Source organism: Tripterygium wilfordii, chromosome 13 (assembly GCF_013401445.1).
Source record: "Tripterygium wilfordii isolate XIE 37 chromosome 13, ASM1340144v1, whole genome shotgun sequence".
In the NCBI taxonomy this organism is placed as follows: Eukaryota; Viridiplantae; Streptophyta; class Magnoliopsida; order Celastrales; family Celastraceae; genus Tripterygium; species Tripterygium wilfordii.
In genome coordinates, this window is record NC_052244.1 from 14908631 (window position 1) to 14932249 (window position 23619).

The 23619-nt window shown below is 36.7% G+C and overlaps 1 protein-coding gene across 1 annotated transcript; it reads right to left on the reverse strand.

Annotated features, from left to right (window-relative positions):
* Positions 1 to 130: 130 nt before the first annotated feature.
* On the reverse strand, positions 131 to 22999 carry LOC120013094 (DNA repair protein RAD50). The gene is made up of 27 exons (XM_038864747.1): positions 22697 to 22999; positions 22525 to 22611; positions 22232 to 22399; positions 21590 to 21765; positions 20366 to 20480; positions 19886 to 20114; positions 18471 to 18649; positions 18213 to 18383; positions 17934 to 18038; positions 17749 to 17856; positions 17434 to 17645; positions 17215 to 17307; positions 16898 to 17025; positions 15975 to 16089; positions 15743 to 15872; positions 15393 to 15602; positions 14127 to 14335; positions 13727 to 13928; positions 10542 to 10711; positions 10136 to 10460; positions 8936 to 9061; positions 8800 to 8852; positions 1439 to 1589; positions 1291 to 1353; positions 888 to 1021; positions 679 to 807; positions 131 to 562 (listed from the first exon to the last, which is right to left on the reverse strand). The coding sequence occupies exons 1-27, from the start codon at positions 22817 to 22819 to the stop codon at positions 523 to 525; spliced, it is 3951 nt and encodes a 1316-aa protein (XP_038720675.1). The 5' UTR covers positions 22820 to 22999; the 3' UTR covers positions 131 to 522.
* Between the last annotated feature and the right edge of the window lie 620 nt (positions 23000 to 23619).

Consider the following 23619-nt stretch of genomic DNA (forward strand, 5'->3'; position numbering starts at 1 on the left):
TATCGAAGATAGTCCTCCTATTCAGCACTATGTAACTGCGGATAAACTTTCTGTTTAATGCAGAGTCCAGTTTCTTTTCCAAAAGGGAAAAAAAAAATGAAGAGCAAACTCAGTGCTTGAAGTCTATCCGTCGGCTTAATGCCAGATACGATTAAAGACGAGCTATTCAATACATGATGAAATATTAACATCAACTTTGCATCGGATGATTACGTTTTCAACCTTAGAGATTCATGTTTTGCATCTCTGAAAATGAACGAGATCCCACAAGACCCAGAAATGGCCAGAGTCGGGCTGAACAAAACAGAGCATTCTTGAAGATCCACCATTGTTAAGCACAAACAGTTCCTCAAGGAAATTTTGATTTAAAAAAAAAAAATTGATACAGCTCTAACCAGATAGCATATCGATTTACATGTACTCTGACTTTACCTCTGGAATCATGTCCTGCCCATCAAATCTTTGATATGCTGCCTTCATCCGAATGAGCGGCGACACGGAATATGACTCATTTAGAACATCTCAATCAAATATCTCCTGAGCTTCAATAATACTGTGCTGACTGAAAATATAAATAATACACAATTTACTGGAAGAAAACTAAATAATACACCGAGACAAGAAAATGAAAAGAAGGAAAACTTTAAAATAAAACAAGAGGGTGAGAAAAATGATTACTGGTCATCTTTTGAAACTCTATAATATCTTTCCGCATGCTGCCGCTGTCCAATTAGCTGAGCAAAACGTTCATCATGAGTAATTACTATAAGCTGAAAATTCTCCTGTCCCTTTCTATCTTCCATGATTCTGGAGGTGTTAGAAGGCAAAATATCACATAATTATACTCTGTCAAACAAGTTCTAAACACAAGATTTGGCAGCTCATACCTAAGGAGTGCCGTCGCAAGACTCTCAGCATTTGGGCCATCCAAGTTAGTGGTTGGTTCATCTAAAGCTAGTATTCCACAATTCAGGCAAAATGTCTCGGCTAATGCCAACCGAATAATTAGGGAAGCAAGGACCTGCAAGCAGATCATAACGGAAAATAGTTTTCTCATTCACGTAAGCAACACATGTACGGCATCTTTTGAAGGGAAACGAAAGCTTTGCAGTGATGGCATGACCAGGGAAAGGCAGATGCATGGCCTTACCAATGCAGTGAAGAGAGGCTGTTTATGAGGTTCATACCCAGTGGAAACATCATCTTTTGCATGTAGCATCTTTTATTACAGGGAAAAAGGAGAATGGGAAAAAGGGTAAGCATGTATTAATGGGTTCAGTAATAGCCCACCTTTTGACCAGCGCTGCACCTTCCTCTCATTTCTAGCTCTGCATCACCAGTCTGCATGAGAACCTGTAATGAATCCAATAGAAGATAGTAAAACAAGAAAGGAGCAACTGCTAGAAATTAAGATAGATATACTACACATTCCTCATACCCTGTAGCTGTAGGAACGGCTCCCAGCACCTTCTGAATCCGAATGAATACATATATAATCTATATCCTGTCCTCGGTACGTTTGTTGCCACAATTCCCTTATAATTTTATTTATTTCTTCCATCTTCAAAGTGTGGAAGCGCATCAATGCTCTAAAAGAAGACAAGTTAAAAAGTCAACTTATACAATTTTCATCTGTAGCCAAAGTGGAAGAAATGTGAATTATTTCACATGTGGTCAATAAACATGTAAGTCACTTGCATACACAACTATTATAACCTTTTTAATGAGGGAGGTTTCTACATATATTCCCAACAAGGTAAGCTGGCAATCTAGCACACAAAAGTAGTAATATGGATCTTGAAGAGGAAAAAACTAGTTCGGAAGGGAGGTTTTATAATGGAAATATATCATAATGGAGGTAAACAACATCACCACCCATGCACAAGGCTCCCGCAGTAGGCGGGGTAGGAGACAGGCAATATGTACGCAGATCTTACCCCCACATAATATATGGATAACATGTGACCTCTAGGTTGCACCGTACAACTTTACCACTGGGCCACATGTTTGCTAGTGATATTATAAAGTACCAGTTAGGGGACCAAATTGGAATGTGAAATCTTATAAAACTACTTCCCCTGAATTCTCAACCAGTTTGGAGAAACAATTTTTGCAGGTGGGTAAGTGGAATGGAGGGGGATTGGATTAGTCACATTCTCTGCAATCAAGAAAACTCCAAGAAAGGTTCACTTACCCTACTTCCCCAGCCCACGTACCCACATGCCAGAAATGCATTCGCATATCTTTCCCAACTCACATAATAGAAATATCATCAATCTATTCAACGAAAAGTATTTTAAGTTACCAATCAAACAATCTACTAGAGACGAATATTCAACAAGAAAAATATCTATTCTGTAGCAGCAAGAAACCGTGAATTTTAAGTAGTTGGAGGCAATCAACCACTTCATGATGCTGATTCTTACTCTCTCATTTGACATGGTCTAAACTTGTTTGGAACCAGTGTAAAATTTTCAAAAGCACAAACACATAATAGTGAATTTCACTCTAAGGTCGGCATAATATTTCCATATTACATTGAAAGTTCTGTCTAGAAATGTTTTACATGCATCTAACCAAAGAATAATAATATCGACAAAGGAAAATGTTGTAGAGAAGCATACGATCATTGAATAGAACTACAAGGTCTAGTTAACCTATTTAATATTGTAGACTGTTAACTATAATGATAACAATTTAATTCCATTAGCATGTTAATTATTCATAAAATCCAACAAATAGAGAGATTGAATTCAAATTTGTAACGATAATTGTGTTCAATAGTATTTTACCAAATAGACGTAGAACTAAATTGAACATATATGGGTTCAGGCACCATTTTTTTCTAATTATTTTTTTTGTATGCAGGCAAGCATGTGGCCCAATGGTAGAGTTGCAGGGGTGCAATCAAAAGGTCACAGGTTCAAGCAAACAACCTCCACATTTTATGTGGGGTAAGGTCTATGTATATCCTATCTGTCCCTGACCCCGCTCACTGTGGGAGCCTTTCCAAGCAACAGTTGTGCCTCCATGAAAATTTTCATATTATTTCACTTATGACCTCACTTGTACTTTTGAAAATTATATTAACTGTTTATTAATCTTTTAGGATAACTTCTCTCTGCCCCATATTTTAACATGGTGGGGGACAGATTGAATAGAGTACATAAGTTTCTGAAGAAATACGATCTTGATTGAAGGAGTGATTGGAGGACTTAGTTGGTATCTTGATTGAAGGAGTGATTGGAGGACTTAATTGGTAGCATGATTATAGAATATAATTATGGCATGATCATGGGAATTAATTTATTAAAATCAATGTGCGTAAGTTAAGGAGAAACTTACTCTGATTTGTTGTATATAATAGGATACTGCCTCTGTAATAGTGATAACATAGTAATATAGAAGAATTCTTCTTCGTATACTTTCTTTCTCTCTTTGTTTATATGGTATCGAAGCTGTGCCGACCCTAGGAAATCTATGGCGGATCTCACTGACGACAAGGTGACTGAGATAACCAGCACCAAGACAGAAAACATGGGACTCGACAACTCGTCCTTCCCACTCACGGTTGAAAAGCTCCACGGGAGAAACTATCTTGAGTGGGCTCAATCAATCAAATTAGTAATCGACGGCAAGGGGAAATTAGGTTACCTCACCGGTGACACGAAGAAGCCATCCTCAACCGATGCCTCTCTGGTGAAGTGGAAATCAGAGAACTCCATGGTGACTGCTTGGCTCGTCAATTCCATGAAGCCGTCAATTGGGAAGACATATCTGTTTCTTCCGTCAGCTAAAGATGTTTGGGATGCCGTTCGCGAGACTTACTCTGATCTGGAGAATTCATCTCAGATCTTCGAACTTAAGACTCGCCTATGGCAGACTAAGCAAGGTACCCGAGATGTCACTGATTATTGGCTTGAGATGAAGAATCTGTGGCAGGAACTTGATCTAAGCTATGATGAAGATTGGAAGTGCACTGAGGACAGCGTGCGATTCAAGCGCAGGATGGAGGATGAGAGGGTGTTCGAATTTCTGGCCGGCCTCAACCGTGAATTGGACGAGGTGAGAGGAAGGATTCTGGCCAGAAAACCTCTCCCATCCACTGGTGAAGCATTCTCTGAAGTGCGACGAGAAGAAAATCGTCGTAAGGTGATGTTGAACGTGAACCAGGTTGGGCCTGGAATTGCTGGGCCAGAGGGATCAGCTCTCTTGATCAGAGGTGCACCAAGTGGGCCGGGCCTAAACCCACAAAGAAAAAATCTGTGGTGTGATCATTGCAAAAAGCCTAGACACACCAAGGATACTTGCTGGGAGTTACATGGAAAGCCAGCTGATTGGAAACCAAGGCAAAATAAGACCCGTGGATATCAGGTCTCCATGGATGTCCCAACTGAAAGGAGAATAGAAGCACACAGCAGTACCCAGTCTAACACTGCCTTTAATCAAGAACAAATGGAGCAGCTGTACAAGATGTTTTCTGATATCCAAACATCTAGTCAGTCATCTAATAAGGTGCCCTCAGGTTCGTTAGCCCACAAAGGTAATTTTTTAAAAGCTTTGAGTATCACATCTGAAACTAAAATTCCATGGATTATTGACTCCGGCGCATCAGATCATATGACTGGTAATTATCACATATTTTCTACATATTCGCCGTGTGCCGGCAATCTCAAAGTTAAAATTGCAGATGGTTCACTTTCACCGGTTGTAGGAAAAGGGAGTATCCGTATCTCCGATTTTGTAGTCCTAAAGTCTGTTCTACATGTCCCAAACCTGTCTTGCAATTTACTATCAGTTAGCAAGTTCACAAAAGATTCCAATTGTTCTATTAATTTTCTTCCAACTCATTGTGTTTTCCAGGATCTATCATCGGGGAAGACGACTGGCAGTGCTAAGGAGTGTGAGGGACTCTACCACTTTGATAAGGTCAATTTGAATAAACAGTTTCAAACTGCTATTTGTGATTCTGTGTCTGTTTCTAAGGAAAGTGACATTATGTTATGGCATTTTAGAATGGGTCATCCCAGTTTCCAATATTTGAGCCATGTATTTCCTTCTTTAAAAAAATCAAGCTTTAATCTTCAGTGTGAAATTTGTCAACTTGCAAAACATCAGCGCACTTCATATTCAAAATCCAAATATCACATGTCCAAACCATTTGCCATGATTCATAGTGATTTGTGGGGTCCCTCTCGTATATCCAATCGTTCTTACACAAAATGGTTTGTTACGTTTATTGATGATCACACAAGAACTTGTTGGGTTTACCTTTTGAAAGAAAAATCTGATGTAAGTACTGTGTTTAAAACCTTTCATTCAATGGTTCAAACACAATTCCAAACTCAAATTCAAATTTTACGCACCGATAATGGTACGGAATATTTTAATTCCATTTTGGGGGAATTTCTGACAAAACACGGAATCATCCACCAAAGTTCTTGTGTCAATACCCCACAACAAAATGGTGTTGCCGAACGAAAAAATAGACACCTACTTGAAGTAGCCCGTGCCTTGATGTTTACTACCAAAATGCCAAACATGTTTTGGGGAGATGCCATTCTAACATCTGCTTATCTCATCAACAGGATGCCTAGCAGAGTTCTTTCTTTTGAAACCCCCCTTCATACACTTCAGAAAAATTTTCCCACATCCCACTTGTACTCTACTCTGTCTCTAAAAGTGTTTGGATGCACCACATTTGTGCATGTTCATTCTCATAATCGTAGCAAGTTAGATCCTAAAGCCATCAAATGTGTCTTCATTGGATATTCTCCTACACAAAAGGGGTACAAATGCTATGATCCATCTACAAAAAAGGTGTTTGTTAGCCTGGATGTTACATTCTTTGAGAATACTCCATTTTTTCTAGAAACTTCTCTTCAGGGGGAGAGTGTGCCTAAAGAAGATCGTTTCTTGAACATTGATCTACCTATCTCAAACACTGAATCTGTTTCATCTTCTTGCTCTAATATGCCATACTTAGAAAACTTGAAATCAGGAGGAGACATGGAAAAACAAAATGATAGGGAGATGCTTGTTTATTCAAGGAGACCAAAGTCAAGGAACAATGAAGATCTCACACCTGAAGCACCAAAAGAGTTGGACCCAGTGATAGCTCCAAATGTGGATGAGTCAATCCCAAGTCCAGGTATTCCTGAAATTGATTTACCCATTGCACTCAGAAAAAAACCTCGTTCATGTACTCTTCATCCCATCTCCAATTTTGTGTCTTACAATAATTTGTCTACTGTTTTTCGTGCCTTTACCTCTAATCTCAATAGGATAGAAATTCCTAAAAATATACAGGAGGCAATGGCAATTCCTGAATGGAGAAATTCAGTAATGGAGGAGATGAAAGCCTTGAAGAAAAATGAAACTTGGGACCTAGTGCACTTACCGAGAGGGAAGAAACCTGTAGGATGCAAATGGGTGTTCACAGTAAAATACAAAGCTGATGGAACAATAGAGCGATATAAGTCTCGCCTAGTAGCCAAAGGTTTCACACAAACCTATGGAATTGACTACACAGAGACATTTGCTCCGGTGGCAAAGCTAAACACAGTCCGAGTTCTATTATCCTTAGCAGCAAATCTGGTTTGGCCTCTACAGCAATTTGACATAAAGAATGCATTCCTGAATGGTGAGCTGAAAGAGGAAGTTTATATGGAAATCCCACCAGGCTTTAGTGGAGGAGGTAAAGACAACAAAGTATGTAAACTCAAGAAGTCCCTTTATGGCCTCAAACAATCTCCTAAAGCATGGTTCGATAGATTTACCAGAGTAATAAAGAACCAAGGATATCGACAAGGACAATCAGATCACACTATGTTTTTTAAGCATGCTAAGAATGGGTTGAAGACAATTCTGATTGTGTATGTCGATGATATAATCCTAACAGGGGATAATACGGCTGAAATGGAAAGATTAAAGAGGATCCTATCCACAGAATTTGAAGTGAAAGACCTGGGACAAATGAAATATTTTTTGGGAATGGAAGTTGCTAGATCAGCAAGTGGAATCAGCATTTCTCAAAGAAAGTATGTTATAGATCTCCTAACAGAAACTGGCATGCTTGGTTGCAAGCCAAGTGACACTCCAATTGAAGCTGGAAGGAATATAGAAGAAGGGAAACTAGTTGACAAAGACAGGTATCAGCGGCTAGTTGGCAAGCTAATCTATCTGTCTCACACAAGACCGGATATTGCATTTGCGGTTAGTTTTGTAAGTCAACACATGCATTCACCCAAAGAAGCTGACATGGAAGCAGTATACAAGATACTTAGATACCTGAAGGGTTCACCAGGTAAAGGGTTATTCTTTAGAAAGAGTGAGTCTAGGGACATTGAGGCATTCACAGATGCTGACTGGGCAGGGTCAGTTGAAGATAGAAAATCTACTACAGGTTACTGCACCTATGTATGGGGCAACTTGGTAACTTGGAGAAGTAAGAAACAGAATGTGGTGGCCAGGAGCAGTGCTGAAGCAGAGTTCAGAGCATTGGCACAAGGGATATGTGAGGTTTTATGGTTGAAGAAGCTCGTGAAAGAATTACTAGTCACAGTTAAGTTTCCTATCAAACTTTACTGTGATAATAAGGCAGCAATAAGTATTTCTCACAATCCAGTGCAACATGATCGAACTAAACATGTAGAAGTGGACAGACATTTCATCAAAGAAAAAATTGAGAAGGGTGACATCTGCATGACCTATGTTCCCACAAGAGATCAAATTGCAGACATCTTCACCAAAGGACTTCCAAGACAAAGTTTCAGTGATTTTATATGCAAGTTGGATATGATCAACATATATGATCCAACTTGAGGGGGAGTGAAGAAATACGATCTTGATTGAAGGAGTGATTGGAGGACTTAGTTGGTATCTTGATTGAAGGAGTGATTGGAGGACTTAATTGGTAGCATGATTATAGAATATAATTATGGCATGATCATGGGAATTAATTTATTAAAATCAATGTGCGTAAGTTAAGGAGAAACTTACTCTGATTTGTTGTATATAATAGGATACTGCCTCTGTAATAGTGATAACATAGTAATATAGAAGAATTCTTCTTCGTATACTTTCTTTCTCTCTTTGTTTATAGTTTCCATTAAAATTTCTCAGACCTATTCCTCCCAAATTTTTCAGGGGGCGATTTCCCTCCGTGAATATATGTGAGTAACCCCAGCCCATAGGCCGATTGTTCGAGTACAGGGTCATGTAAAAATCCAAAATCGAGGTTGATAAAAGTAGGTGCCTTTCAAACAGATACAGTGTAGTTTACTACAGTATGTTGACCTTCAACACCAGAAAACATTGTCCTTGTCAGACCAAAAGGGACAATAGAACCTCAACTATGCTGAACAGAGCTAAAAATGATCAGCAGCATTTATTTCAAGAAGGTGCATTAGGAAGAACCAGAGGTACACCAATTATTTTATAAGACGACATGAAATTAATACAGGTGAAGTACAAAACATAGCAAGGAGAGCAGAAGTGAATGAAAAAATAAGCCCATACGGAGAAAAAAAATGATGTAAATTGTGTCATAACACAACATGATCTCAGAATATGAAGCAAGCCCCCAAATATTGATTCATTGAACATATAAAAATTCTATGAAGATCCCACAAGTAAAATCTTCAGTATATTTCATGGATTCAGAAAGATCTTGACAATTATCTCGCAACATTGCTTCAAACATCAACGTCAAGTTTAAATTTAAATGATAGATCGCATAAATTGAAGTTTTAAGATAGAATAACTAACATCAATATGGAATTACTTAAAATTGCTTACTTGTCAAGGGCATTGTAGTATCTGTCCAGGTCCTTGTTTGCCATCTCAGTTGTCTGTCACAAAATATTCAAATTGAGTATAGGCTGTAGTAAGTGATCAATGAAAATGTACTTCAGGAATATCAACCATATCCCACCTTAAGCTGGATTAACTGATCAAAGTATCGCTTGTAAATGTCTTTGTATTGTGCCTGCTTGAGATCAATTTTATTTTTTGAAATGTTGCTCTCATAAACAGATATAGTTCCGCGAAACCTGTTTAACTGTTGAGAAGTTGGCAGAAACATATATTAATTTGTGTCACACGATAAAAGCTGGTATCCTGAACCAAATTGAAATGATGCAGAAACACATATTAATTCGTGTCACATGATTAAAGTTGGTACGCTGAACCAAACTGAAATGATCATTTACAGATATTTGACTGATAAGGTAAATGGCTGAGGCCGAACAGGTCAAACAAAGATGCAAACCCATATGCAACTGTAAACACATTCCCATATAAACAATTTCTTAAAGCTTTTGAATCATCCAGCTATTAATATGTTTGATTTTTTCCCCAGCTATTCAATATCATCTAATACTCTATTCTCTCAATAGGTTAGTGATTTAAATTGAAAAGAACCCAAACATATGCTAGACAAGTACAAGGGACGCATAAAAGTGATGCCCTAAGGCAAAAAGATTATTCTCCGCATTTTATGAATCCTCAATGACAATCACTACTAAACCTCAGTTATAAAAGTCAAAAGTGCAGGGATGCAACCAAGAGGTCAGGTTCAATTCCTGAAAACAACCTCTCTAAATATTATATGGGGGTAAGGTCTGCGTATATCCTATTTGTTCCAGACCTCGCCCACCTCGGGAGCCTTGTCTCATGCAAAAACTCTATCTACTATCACTTCCCATCTACAAATAGCAGCAGGTTACATATTCAAACACACACGACTCCTACAGGACGTAATGAGTTGCCTTTGTTAATAGCTCAAGGGCAGCATTTTAAGACATCGTTTTCTCATTAATTTTCAATTTTAATTTCTTAAATACATATAGCTAACAAATAAACGTTTCTAATTTGTAAAACATTATTAGAACACACTCATGTGGGAAACTGGCAGGTATAGGCAATGCAAAATAATAAAGCATTCAATTATATGGAGGAAAGGGGGGATAAATAAAGAAACAAAGCCTGGTCCTTACACTGCAAATTGCATCCCCAAAAAGAAAGATATAGGGGTTATAAGGAGTATGCTAGGACTGAAATGATTCAAATGAAGTATGGAGATTATTGTCTCGAATGCCTACTTGACCAAGAAGGAAAATGTAAAAAGATATACCTCAGAGAGAAGTCTCTCTCTTTCTTTTGACAATTTTACAAGTTCAGCTTCACATGTGGAGACCCCACCAATTTTCAGTATTTGTTCTTCCAGTGATTCAATCTCCTGGGCAAGTTCATCAACATCAGCCTTTGTTTTCCTATAATTCAAGTTGTCCTCGATATTTCTTCTCAGCAAGTCTTGATTCCGCATCAAGTCTTTACTTTTGTTTAGTTCAGCTAAAATTTCCTCCTTTCTAGTATCACATCTTTGAAGTTGGGATTCAGATAGAGATCTCTTTTCTTGTAGTTCCATCAATCTTTCTCCTTTCTTCAAATCATAATATCTGGTTTCAAATAACCAATCATCAAGATAAATGGCATTAAAGAAGCTGATATGTAAAAATCATCAGGATCACAAAACATACTCTTTTATTTTAGAAGCAATTCTGAGGAGCGTCTCAATTTCCTGTTGGTAATTTCTTTTTTGTTCTGCCTGCTCCTCATACTCATTATTCAGTTTAACTTTCAAGACATTGTAGTCACTCAGTAGTTTTTCTTTCTCCTTGCTCGAGGGGCCAAGAGCATCTGCCAAATGCTGACAATAATGGTAAGGATCAGTGTTATGCATGATTCATAAATTTAGAGAATGATAGTGCTTTGTAAAAGAGGACTAATTAAAACCCATTTTCAAAGATAACAGCAGAAACAGAACTTATCAATGAAAAAGAAATTACAGCAAAGATGCAAAGAATCACTGCAATAAGAAAAAGTCCCTTCTTAAAGATGCATAGAATCACCCGGTTCAGGTTCTTGCCCGGCAAAATGAAATGTAAACTAATTCAAATACATGACCTATCTCTTCGCAAATTTTTGCTAATCCAACCTACACAATTGTTCTGTATCATTTCAAGGGTAACCAATTAGGCAACCAAAAAAAGACAACTTTTGAGGTGAAAGATTTCACTTTGACGTTTCAAAGGGAAAACTATTCCTGACAGTTGTTCCAACCTAAACAATCTGAGCTCCATATTCCATAATAATAAATGCTAATATAGTTAGCAAAAGTCAACCAGTAAAACAATATAATAGACTTATAGCAATGATTCCTGGAGCAGTTCATATAAGACATGTAACATCCCTCCATTTAAAGTTCGAACTATACTGCATTTGAAAGTCAGCAACTTAGCTTCTCTTGGACTTATGGCTTTTTAATTTTAAATAAAAAAATTACTTGAAAGCACCAAGAAACGTGCAAACCAACAATTACAAAGAGCCAAAGCTTAGAGCCTCTAGAACGTTGTAACAAAGAAAAGTTAACCAAAGCTTAAAGAAACTAAATCACTGATCAATAAGAGAATCAAAATTAGAATCCTTAGAATTGAAAATTTTACCATTCCTCTCATTTCATATCATCCACATAATAGACACGGCGATAAATTGAAAAATTATACTCTGTCTTGTCCATGCTTAAGATGCTCCAAGCTAGAAGCTCATTTGTGATATTGGAGCAGCAAACCTAGTTGATTCCTAGAAGATTCAAGGCAACTCACCAGATTTTCTTACACCAAGGACAAAGACGAAGCAAATGTGTTATTGATTCTCGACAGAATTACAAAGGCGGCACCTGTTTGCCAAAGAAAAGCTTCTTTTGTAGGTTGTCTAGAGTTAAAAATTTCACCCCAAACTACTTCCCAACTTAAGAAAAATTTTAGGAGGTATTTTAAAAGGTGCTTAAGAGTGTGTTTGGATTGACAAAATCAGATTTGGGGGGAAGGGAAGACAAGGGAAAGGGAAGGAAGAGAAGAGAAGAGAATGGAAGAGAAAATACATTTCCTTCTCTCATGTTTGGATAGATAAAAAAAAAAGGAAAGAAAAGTAGTTTAATTTACTAGTTTATCATTATTTTTTATGTTTAAGTGTTATGTACAAGGGTAAAATAAGTTTTTAACTTATAAATAACTTAATTAGTAATCTCTTCCCTCCAAATGACTCCATTTTGAGAGGAAAGAATTTTGACAAAAATTTAATGAAATCTTCCTCCCAAATCCCCTCAAATCCCTCCCCTTAATTTTTTATAAACCATTCAAACAAGGGAATTGGAAGGAAACTCTCTTTCCCTTCTATTCCCTCCCCTCCAAATCCCTCAATCCAAACACACTCTTAGAGTTCCAAAGGCACCACCTATTTCCAAACAATAGATCTCATTGACAAATTTAACAGAGTTCACCGTCATTCCAATACATTATTATAAAAGGTAACATGTATGGATGGAGCCACGGAGATATCTAGTTTCATTTCCTGAATTAAATAACAGCACCATCATGTTTATGATTATATAAGGAACGTCCCTTCTAGAACATTTCCTCTAATCATGAATTTGAAATAGCCAACCTATTTCTGTTTTTGAGCTTGTAAAATTTGTTCGTTTCTCACAAGTCTGACCGTCTTGTATTGTCTTGTGTCATTGCTAACTGTAGATCAACCGTTCATACCACAAAATAGGATCAACTAATTTTGACTGCTAAGCATGTGGAAGATGTATAATTCTTACTTGAACTCGAATACTATGTCTATGAGAGCTATAAACCAGGGATTCATCCTGCATATTCGGAGTTACCTCGTTACATTTACATCAAATCCTGCCTACAGCTGAATGGAAAAAAATCTTCAAAAAAGTTCCTATGGCCTAATTTTTACCCTAACATCCACAACGGTTTGCAATATGCAATTCACAAGTCTGTTACTGTGAATATTAGGAATACACCAAGACCGTTCACTAACATTTTTCACCCCCCCCCCCATGTTTCAACAAATTTCTTTTCCAATAAAAAAGAGACAATAAAATTGAATCCCAATGGGGCAGATTCGAATCTTTTATCCTTAAATTGAATGTCATCTTTCTATTTGAGTTGCATAGGCTACAACTGGAAATAACTGTCAAAAATAAATCATAAAATATCCTAGGAAATTTGTTCATTACTATTGTACTTTAAGGACTAGATTGGAAGAAACTTAACGTTTCCATTTGATTAGTAATACCTAACTTAAAGAACTAACAACTTTTTGTTGTCTATACTACACAAAGAATGGTTTAAGGTTATAAGAAAATCTGCACACCATGGTTCTTTTATTAGTCCAGTCCAATACAATCCCACCAAAAAGTTAATCTAGAGGTCCATCGAATTGATCTAGCATTAGTTGTATGAGATCATATGCTTTCAAACAAACTACTGTTCAAATGTCATGATTACAAGTCAAAATTAATGTACTTGATTTATTTTAGTCGCATGTCTAAATTAATAATTTAGTTATTTCAACAAAAATATTTAAGTTCCATTGCTCTGGCTCCATATTTTTATAAAATTCTTCGTCTTTTTATCATATGTCCATGAAAATTCTCCCAAAATTTTGCTTATATATGCCTATAGGAATTTATGAATATTTATTTTTCCTAAAATATCCTTCCTTGCACCATGTGATAACTTCAGCAAGTATGAGTATTGAGACAAACATGCAATTAAAACTGACAAGAAAAAAATTAAGCGTATGGGATTTCGGGCCATGACAACTAAGAAGTGTCATTGTAATCAAAACAAGATAAATAGATAACCTTCTCATCCAGATCAACTTGAATTTTTTCCTCAACCAAGCGCTCCAACTCTTCTTCAGCCTTTTTAAAATCACGTAATGTATTAGTTGCTGTTACTTTCTCCTCCCTCGAACTGTGCCATCGTATTTGGATATTTGATAAGTCATTTTCCATGTATCGTTGTTCATCCCTTAACTTCTCCAGTTCATTATGCAACCCATCCCTGGATCTCAAGAGCAAGAATTTCTCAAGTGAAGTAACTAATTAAATATTAAAACATAATTAGATATCAGTAGGCATTCAAATTAATTGCTCTTTACACTAAAAAATGGGTAATTGAAGGTTGCAGCTGGTTAATTAATCATCAGAAAGGACAGACGGAAAACCATATTTCAAGCAATATATGATTAAAGCTACATACTTTGTGCTCTGTAGTCTACTTAGCTCAGACAGAATTTCCTCCATAGATCTCACACCTTGCCCTCGAAAATCAAGCTTATACTCCAAATCGTCAATTTGCTGTTGCAAAGTTTGAATTTCTTGGAAAATTCTGTCAGCAGTCTCAACAGGTTGCACCAAGGCCTCAACTGAGTCCTTGTCAGCCTTTACTTGAGCTAAAACACCCAACACCTACAGTGAAAGCGTAATAGAAGGAATAATCAAATACGACATACAAATAGGAATAAAACAAAGAAAAGAAAAATAATGAGACGAGGAAAGAACAATTAAACTGAGAAGGCAAAATCCATCCATTTACTAACAGGCCTGCATTAATACTCAAGTAAGCATAACAAATATAGCTCCACTATACTACTATGCCTCAAATCTTCATAATCAAATACGAAAAGATGCAGGTTTGAAGCCCTTTATCTGTCCCTATGCTGTGCTCTACTTGAATCAAATTACTCTCATCACCTTTAAATCTTCTGACGTGAAATCGTTACTCTATGTCCATCAGTTGTCTTGCCCACCTCTCATCCAGACCACCCTTGCCCTGTCAGATGTGGACAAAAGCTCCAATCTGAATAAATATTACTTTATATTCCTACTCTATCACTGAACTCAGCTAGAAGTAGCAAGCCATAGAGCAATATTTTCAAACTTTCCCATGTCTTCGACAGATAGATTTAGCTGACAACTCATAATGTAAATTCACTCTCTTGACTCTATGTCCATCAGTTGTCTTGCCCACCTCTCATCCAGACCTTTCTTGGTTGCTCAAGGTCTTGCCCTAATAACCAGTAACCTTCAAAGATGCAGCTTTCATATAGAAATAGATGCTTCTTGTGCAAAAAAAAAAAAAAAAAAAGCTAAAATAGTAAACAAAAAAATCTGAAACAACCAATAATCGGCCTAAGATCAGATAGACAGAAGATGTCATATGCACAGAAGGCATATACAGGAAGCACCACTGCTTCGGTGGTTATCTCTTCAACATCCAGCATGCAGAGATGTGAATCCCCATTCCCAGGAATAAAAAATGTCAAAAGATTGAAAAATAATTACAAAAAAAGTATTTCCCTGAAGCCAAACCAAAAGCCACACCTAGATTTCTCATACTTTGGATATATGTATTCTGTGAGGCAAATATCGACTAACTCGTACCAATAACTTCAAATCTGATATCAAACACAACTCAAAGTTTATAAAATTTTCAAAAAGTAACATGCAGGACAACCATACTTACATCATCAAGGGCTTGAGATTTTTGATCAAGCTCCTCAGTGAGCTCATGCAAATTTTTTTCTGCAGGTGGGATTGTTTCCCTGCCAATTTTTAGATATTCTTCATAAAGCATGCGTAGTTTATCCAACTGCTGGAAATAAGAGTCAGCACTTGAGGAATCAACAGCCAAAACTTTCATGTGCTCTGCAGAGCTAGCTGCCTTCACTCGTTGCTGTAATTTATATGAGAACATTTAGAAAGAGTGGAGATGTCTTAGGGTGTTCTAGCAACGAAAATGAATGGACATCCAAATGTTAGACCAAACATTGGGGGAACACTACAAGAAGTACGACTCAAATGCAGTAAGTGAACCTTTTTAACAAATTCATCTTCCTCTTCAGCAGAGAAGGGACGCTCACAGCATGGGCAAACATGGTGAGCACGAGCAACTCTTTCAAAAGGATCAAACATCTGCCGCATGCCGTCAGCAATGTTGTACTTGCTACAAGAAAAACAACAGATAAATTTAGTGATTCCACATTGCTAAAATGCAAACACAAGTTTGACAATGTATATATGTTAGCATAAACGAAAAACCAGAAACCTTTTCTGGACATCTCTTTTCTCCTTCGCCAACTCCAAAACATGGACAAAAGAATCAATGGCAAAAGATTGCTGATCTAAGGATTGGAGTTTAGATTCAACTAATCTCTTCCGCGCTGCATTAAAAACAAGGCGAAGCACAAGAAAAACCTTTTAAAGCTAGGATAATAACATTGTGTAACAAATGAAATTGTTTGGTCATTAATAATTTATTGTTTCCCTACTGCATCCTATGCCAGAATAATTTATTGTTCCTCTCATGTGTGATTTTCTGATGCATATCCCAGTTCAAAAATATATTGAAACAAACAAAAAGTAAGACTACTGAAGTTTTTTATACCAAAGAAAGTCCAATGGTTACATGCATCAGTGACAGCCCATTGTGAGGGCTCTAATCATGATTGAAGGCTTCGAGAAGAATGAATTTATAGCAAATCGTCTAGGCTAAGAAAAGTATGAAATAACTGACGCTGATTTGTTTGTGTCATGTGATTATCTGACACTTACACACAATCCCAACATTCACCAATTTTTACAAGGTTAAAAGAAACAGAGATTATATACTCTATAATTAAAATGTAAGGTATCTAACTACAATGTATCAGTATCAGAACCGTTCTCTTGACTATAATTAACGTTACAAGTTACAAGTTAGATTAACAATTCTTCAAGAAGCACAATTTTGTATCAGATCATCTAGGCCAGAGCCACCAGTCAACATCAAACTAGGGAGGGAGGGAGGGAGGGAGGGAGGGAGAGTATTCCAGTCATATCTTCACATTCATGAATACAATATTTCTTTTCCAAAGTTATCCAATGCATATATTATCCTGTGAGTCATAGACAGAAACGTAAATTAAGATATATGACTAGCTCCATATCAAAATACACTTTCATTCATATCAGCCAAGTGATGATACTTACAGTCCATGTCCTTCCGGAGTTTGGACAGGTTGTTATTAACTTCTTGTATTTTCATCTGCAACACATTCACCTCCTTCTCGGCTTCACGAGATTTTGAGTTCAGGTCATCATACTCCAATCCAAGAGCCCTACATGAGAAGCACCAACATAAACATCATTGGCAAAACATATACCAATTAAAAGACGTAAATTGGCATTCAAAAAAATGTCAAAAACTGGAATTTGTCCAGCCTATATGATTTCAAAAGGCTGCGGCAACGTTGACTTCTTACTGAGGTGTCGTCTCTAAAAAACATTAAACTAATAAAAAAAAGTACCTTAATGCTTGAGTTATTTCCTTCTTCAAATCCTTGTCAGGGGGAAGCCTCCCTTTTAGCACGCCTCTAATCTTATCCTTGTATTCCTCAAGTCTGTAAAAACAATATTTCGAGAGAGGGGGGAGAAAGAATAACATTAGCTACTAAACAGACAAAAAAAGGTAGAAGCCTAGAAGGTCATAAAATAAATAACCGGGACCCGGAAAGAATCTAATTTACATCTTTTTATGCCTCTTCTTGTGGTTTTCAAACTCTGCCTTCTTCAAAGATAATTTCACTCTGTCCTCAGAATCACCAGCCATAATGTCTCTTTCCCGATTAAGAGTCTTAATTTGTTGCTCGATGCCGAATAGCTCACTCTGCTTTTGTCGTATGGTCGACTCAAATTCTCTCTCGGCCAGCTGGTAGGTCTTTCTCTCAACATCGATTCGCTACAAAATTGTATCAGAAGCATTTACATATAAACAGGGCCTTGCCTTTTAAAAGTTAAGGCTGTGCATCCTGATCAATAAGATAGAACAGAGTCCTGCTCACCAGGTTCTTTTCTTTTTCATCAATTTGTGAAAGATTAACATTAGAAATTTGAAGTTCAAGTGAATCCCGTTCATTTTCCTTCACTTCAATGCGTTTGATAATGCCACTCTGTATGGAAGAAACAACATAGACATTGTGAAACATGAAAGAATTAAAAGTTAAATGACATTTACTAAACCACAAACCTTTATATCTAGTTTAGCCTGTTTCTGAGCATCCACATTTTTCCAACGGTCATTTGCATCCATGTAGCGATCCCATGCTGTCTTGAGTTCAATTTCATCGGATTTCTGAAATGGGATCCTTACAATGAATGCACCTTAGAAAAGTTGCAATCACGTTCATAGACACTTCATATGTTCTAAAAAATAACTGCATTTTTACACACAGAAGTACAAACGAAATATATGCATGGACAAATATGCAGGGTTATATTAGGAAAAAGACAAAACAGAAAGAGTCACCTTCTTATCTTGTAAATCCTTCTCGAGATCCATCAGCCTTGATTTTATTCGATTAGTGAGGTTCATAGCAACTTCATCACTGAAGGGAATAGAAGGTAAAGACCCTAAATTATGTCTTCCAAAAAGTTTTTGAATGGTGGAATCTCTTTCGTTCTTCAAGGACATGTGAGCCTAAGATTTATAGCAGTGAATTAGAAACAAAGTTTGCATGAACAGGACAACATGCGAGTATTGAAATGTCAGTTTCATTGACATTACTTCAGCTTCTGTCTGAAGCTTGCCGATCTCCCAAATATATTCATTAATTGACTGCTTCAAAAAAGAACTTTTAGTCTCAGTGTCATTCACTTCCCTCTCCAGCTTGCTGATTCTAGTTTCCAAAATTGCAATCCTTTCTTCAAACTTGGTTTTCCATTCCTTCAACTCTTCATCAGTATCTGCCAAATGCGCAAAAATATAATACATCATCTCTTTTCTCTTTGAATGGTAACATTCGTTGAAAAAAGGGACCAAGGGGTAGCACTCAACTACCAAGTATTAAAAGACAAGGAATCCACTACATCTAAAAAAGTATAATCATATAAAATAGTTGTTTCTTTAAGCCAAAAACCATAGCAAAGTTCGTGATCTACACTTGAATGAAGTAAACAAAGATTTTCTTTCTTCAAAGGTCCATGCATTCCTTTCCTTCTTACCTAGCCGAAGGGTTGAATGAGGAGTTAAAGCAATGGCCTCTCTTTGCTATTTTCCTTGAGAGAGGCTCCAAGAACTTATTTCATTCTTTAAAGAACCAGAAACAACTAGAACACTCGTGATGTTTGGAGCCATATTCTATGAGTTTCTCAACCTATTGAAGTGGAGGAGAAGGCCATTGTTTTCACAAATCTTTTCAATGGAAGAGGCAACCTTTATATGGTTTTCTGAACCTTCTTATAGAGAGAAGGATTGATGGAGATACCAAAATCACAAGAGGGAGCCCAAAAAAACGGATGCAAGTGTCAGAAAAGGGGACGAGCACTATAAGATTAGAGGAGAGTGCAGTTCATGCCTGAAAATTTTGATGCATGACAAATAAAATCACAGCAACAAAGAATAGCAACCTAGAGAAGGGAACATGTAGAATTGAAGAAGAAATGAGACAAATGAATAATCGCATTTCTAAATTGTTGAAATAAAATATTCTCCTCTTCTTATTTACATCAAAATGGTGAAGCAGGATCCATGTATTCAACCAAAATTGCTTGGGATTGATGATGATGATAATAAGAACCTCTTAGTCTTCTAAAGCAAGGCTTGGTAATGGGGCTTGGATTCAGAGACTCTTACCTCACATTTCAAGGTTCCCACAGCGTTTGATGTTAAAGTTAGGAACCATTTTGTCGATGATAAAAGAAATCATCAGTAATTTCCTAGTCCATTACATCCCTAAAGAAATAATCTTTAACTTCATTGTTTGCCAATCAAAAGTTTTTCTTGCGCTTCAGCATATTTGTTTCAAGCAAAAGCATAAGCAGAAACATTTCTTATAAGAATGGTAGTAGAGACATGGCAAAGTGTATAAACAAACAGAACACAACCTTGTGCGAACACATACATGCATGACAATAGATGAAAGAAGGGAAAAATGAAAACTTCCACACATGTTATTCTGCTCAAGATATGCATTAAAGAACCTTCATTTTCCTCAGCAAGGGCAGCATATTGTTTCTGCTGCTCCTTAAACAAAGTGCTCCTTTCAGCAGTCTTAGTTGATATCTGGTCTTGTAGTTTTCGCAAATCTTTCAGAGTTGCTTCAGTATGATGAATATTACCATCTGCAATTTGGATGCAATTTTCTAACTCCTGCATTTGAATTTTCAAAGATTCTCCTTTTTCTTGATCCTGAGCAATGCTTTCCCGAAGCTGTACAAACAAAATTTTGTATGAAAAAAAAAACCCCTTATACAAGTCGTTATCAGAAACTAAACACCAGATCCTTCGTGAAAATTTCAGATCTTCTGAATTATAGCTACTGCGAGCATAACAGCTTAAGTAGAGGAAAAGTAGACCTTCATTTCTTAGGGCAGATCAAAGGCAACATCAGACTATGGCAAAGACAATAACACCATTTATATGGGGAAGAAAATTGTAGAGGAAATACAAAGCATAAAAACCTTATATGCAGCATCCTTCAAGGTTTGAAGATTCTCCAATTTCAGCTTGTATGTCTTTATCTCTTGTGCTTGTTCCTTGTGTAGTTTTTTAATAACCTCCAAGGCTTTCGTGTATCTGCTTCATAGTACATGGCCATATATAGATAAATCTCAAAGGTAAACGAAAATATAGGCATGCCAAATATAGACAAAAGTAAGCATTAGAATACACTGCAAAATAATACTTGGGACAATGAACAGTAATGCAAACAAGTCCATATACGTGTACTCCTAACTAAAGAAATTTTAGACCCATAATTTAGGAAGAAGAACATCTTAAATCATAGATAGATTACAAGATAACATGACATTATGATGCTTCTTTCTTTTCCTATTGAAGCAGCTAAAGAACTCTGCTTGTGCACACAGTCGGTCCCAAGCCTCGATAAAAGAGGGAAGCGCCGTAGTGGTAAATTGGCAGCCAATGTAAAATTCTCGCCAAACTTATGAACACGATTCCATCAGGGAATAACGTTGGGGAAAAAAAAGACCTTCAAAGAAAAGAAATAACTCTCAATGTGGAGAAGGATAGATGGTCATATACTCTATGTACTTGGCTTAGTAATGATTGTTCATAGGATAAATCCTCTTTATTTGATGTAATAGACTTGACATCTGATTTGGTGCCCTTTAAAGCAATTTTGTTATCCAAAAAAAATTGCTTACATAAATTCAATAATGCATCAGACTAAAACAGGTAATACAGAAGTGGAGCAACCAAACAGTTTTCACAATTCCCCCTCCAAGAAATGGATTAGCCTAATGATTTGGTTTGCAGATTCAGTTTCTGAAATCCAGTTTTTAGATCTAAAAGCTGAAAGAACCAGATACAATTATTAAACTTCAAACTTAGCCAAATTCCCAGTCTTCACCACCAAATGATTCAAAAACCCTAAACCAAATTACATAATATACATAAAATTTGCGCAAGTTATTACTACGGTACTGTTCAAAACACCTTAAGAACAGCCACAATAACTTCAACTCCTCATCTTTTTCCCAATACTAAACCCAATAGAAATCCCACAACCCTAAAGAAATTATAATCCTAAATTCCAAATTAAACCATCCCTATAGAAGAAGGTATCTACTTCAATTGATATAAATAAAGAGGGATAAGTGAATACTGGCTAATGAGGTACACAGCAATAACATATATAAGCCATAAAAAGGCCACTAACATACCGTGTGGCAGAGAAAATATCGTCAAACTTTTTTTTCAACGTTGAAGGATCTTGCAATGGCCAGTTAGCTTCATCTTGGTGGACAAATATAACATTTTCCAGAACAGCCTTTGACACACCCATTAGAGCAGGGATTTCTCGGTCCATATCAGCGCATCTATAACTAAGGCAGACTTTCTGCAGTCCCGAGATTAACACAAAAAAAAAAAACCTGAAGATTGTTAAAATAAGGCAAAGATATATTTATATCAACAACAAATTGGACAGCCTATTTAGAAGGAGAAATGAATAAAGCCTAACGTATTGATTTCAAAGATCAATCATCATATTAAAGTCCATGAGAGGGTTGAGTGTTTAGTAGATTTAAAATTTACTGAAACAAAAATTAATGCTCTTATTTCCCTTAACCAGCTAAGTAAGTAAGTATTTCTTAAAAAAAAATTCCTAGAACAGTCAAAGTGACACTTCCATTGTATTAAAGAGAATAGACAACCTTGCAGAAATTATTTGTATTTTGTTCGTGTATCATGAGGTGTTTGACCGTTTCTGGTGAATTCCACTTTCTTCTAACTAAAATAACTATCACAGGTCATTATAACAAGTTCACCACCTAGAGAAAGCTAATGTAAACAAAGAAATTTACCTCTCCGGAGTGAGGATTTATCGTTTGAAGCACGCTCTCGATAGCCTTGTACTCCATCTTTGATGCCTTTTGTGTCAACTGGAAAGATCTGATACATACCACATCCTTACCCACAGCCGTCTTGAATCGCAGCTTGATTTGCCCCTTTGTCTCAGTCTCCCCTGCAACCTAAAACTCCCAAAAATAAATTTCCAAAAGAAATACTAATTTAAAAAAAAAAAAAAAACAGATTGTAAGTCAAAGTACTAGTATCTATTTCACATATCTAGGGTTTTCCAGAAAACAAAACAGACCTTGGGATCATGAATAAAACTATGCCCAGACCGCGCATTTGGAGGCAACTCTCCAGTGCAAGACAGCTTCAAGCACTCGATAATCGTCTGCAGAAGCAAACCCAAAAGCTCTTCACAAAATAGAACAGGTCAAAAAATCGCGCACACAGAGACAATGTGAAAGGGAAATTACCGTTTTTCCGGCACCGTTGGGGCCGACGATTAGGGTTAAGGGCTTGAAGAAGGTGATGACGTGCTTGTTTTCCGGGTCGAAACTCCGGATGCCCTTAATAAGCATCTTATCGACGGTACTCATCGCTTTGTTTGGTGGATGTCCCTGATAAGCATAGAAAATGGAAATGGTGGAATTGATTAGTGGGCAGCTGAGGAGGGACTGGGATAGTCGGATGGGACTAGAAAGGGCGGGTACTACTGAAAGCCTATTTGAACTCTCCCCAATTTAGGGACGAAGAGTCGAAGACAAGACCAACTGGTGAAGTTTATGATTTTTAAAATACCTATTTTTTTATTTAACGTTTGTTTTGGGACGGTGAGAAACTGAGAATTGATACAGTGGGCTTATGTTTATAAAGCCCATTTGAAAATGAAAAAGAGATTGCAACTTGGTTTTGTTAGTATTTAAGGCTCAGGCCCATTAAACTTAACAATCTCCTTAATACAAGAGGGCAATCGGGATATTGAGGGTCCGTTTGACAAACTGTTTCCAAGACAATATATGCTACCAAAGACAATATATTGTTTTTTGTCACCAAACGGCCATTTCATGGCACGAACACCAATGCAATTTTGATACCATATTATTGTGGTTTTAAAATTGTCGGTTTTGATACAATTTTGAGACAATTGCATATTTCGTACCCATTTTATACCCCATTATTTTATTGATTTACCTAGAATAACCCTGCCTTTTATTGATAGAACTCAGTTGTGCAATTTCTCTTTCTCATCTTCTTAGTTCATGCGATTTCTCGTCTTCTATTTAACTATTTATAAATAGTTAAACTAATTATCTTTGTTTAATAAATTAATTGTTATATTTTCTGTCGATTATATGCATATGTTATCACTAAAATGCCTAATACCCTTGTATGTCAT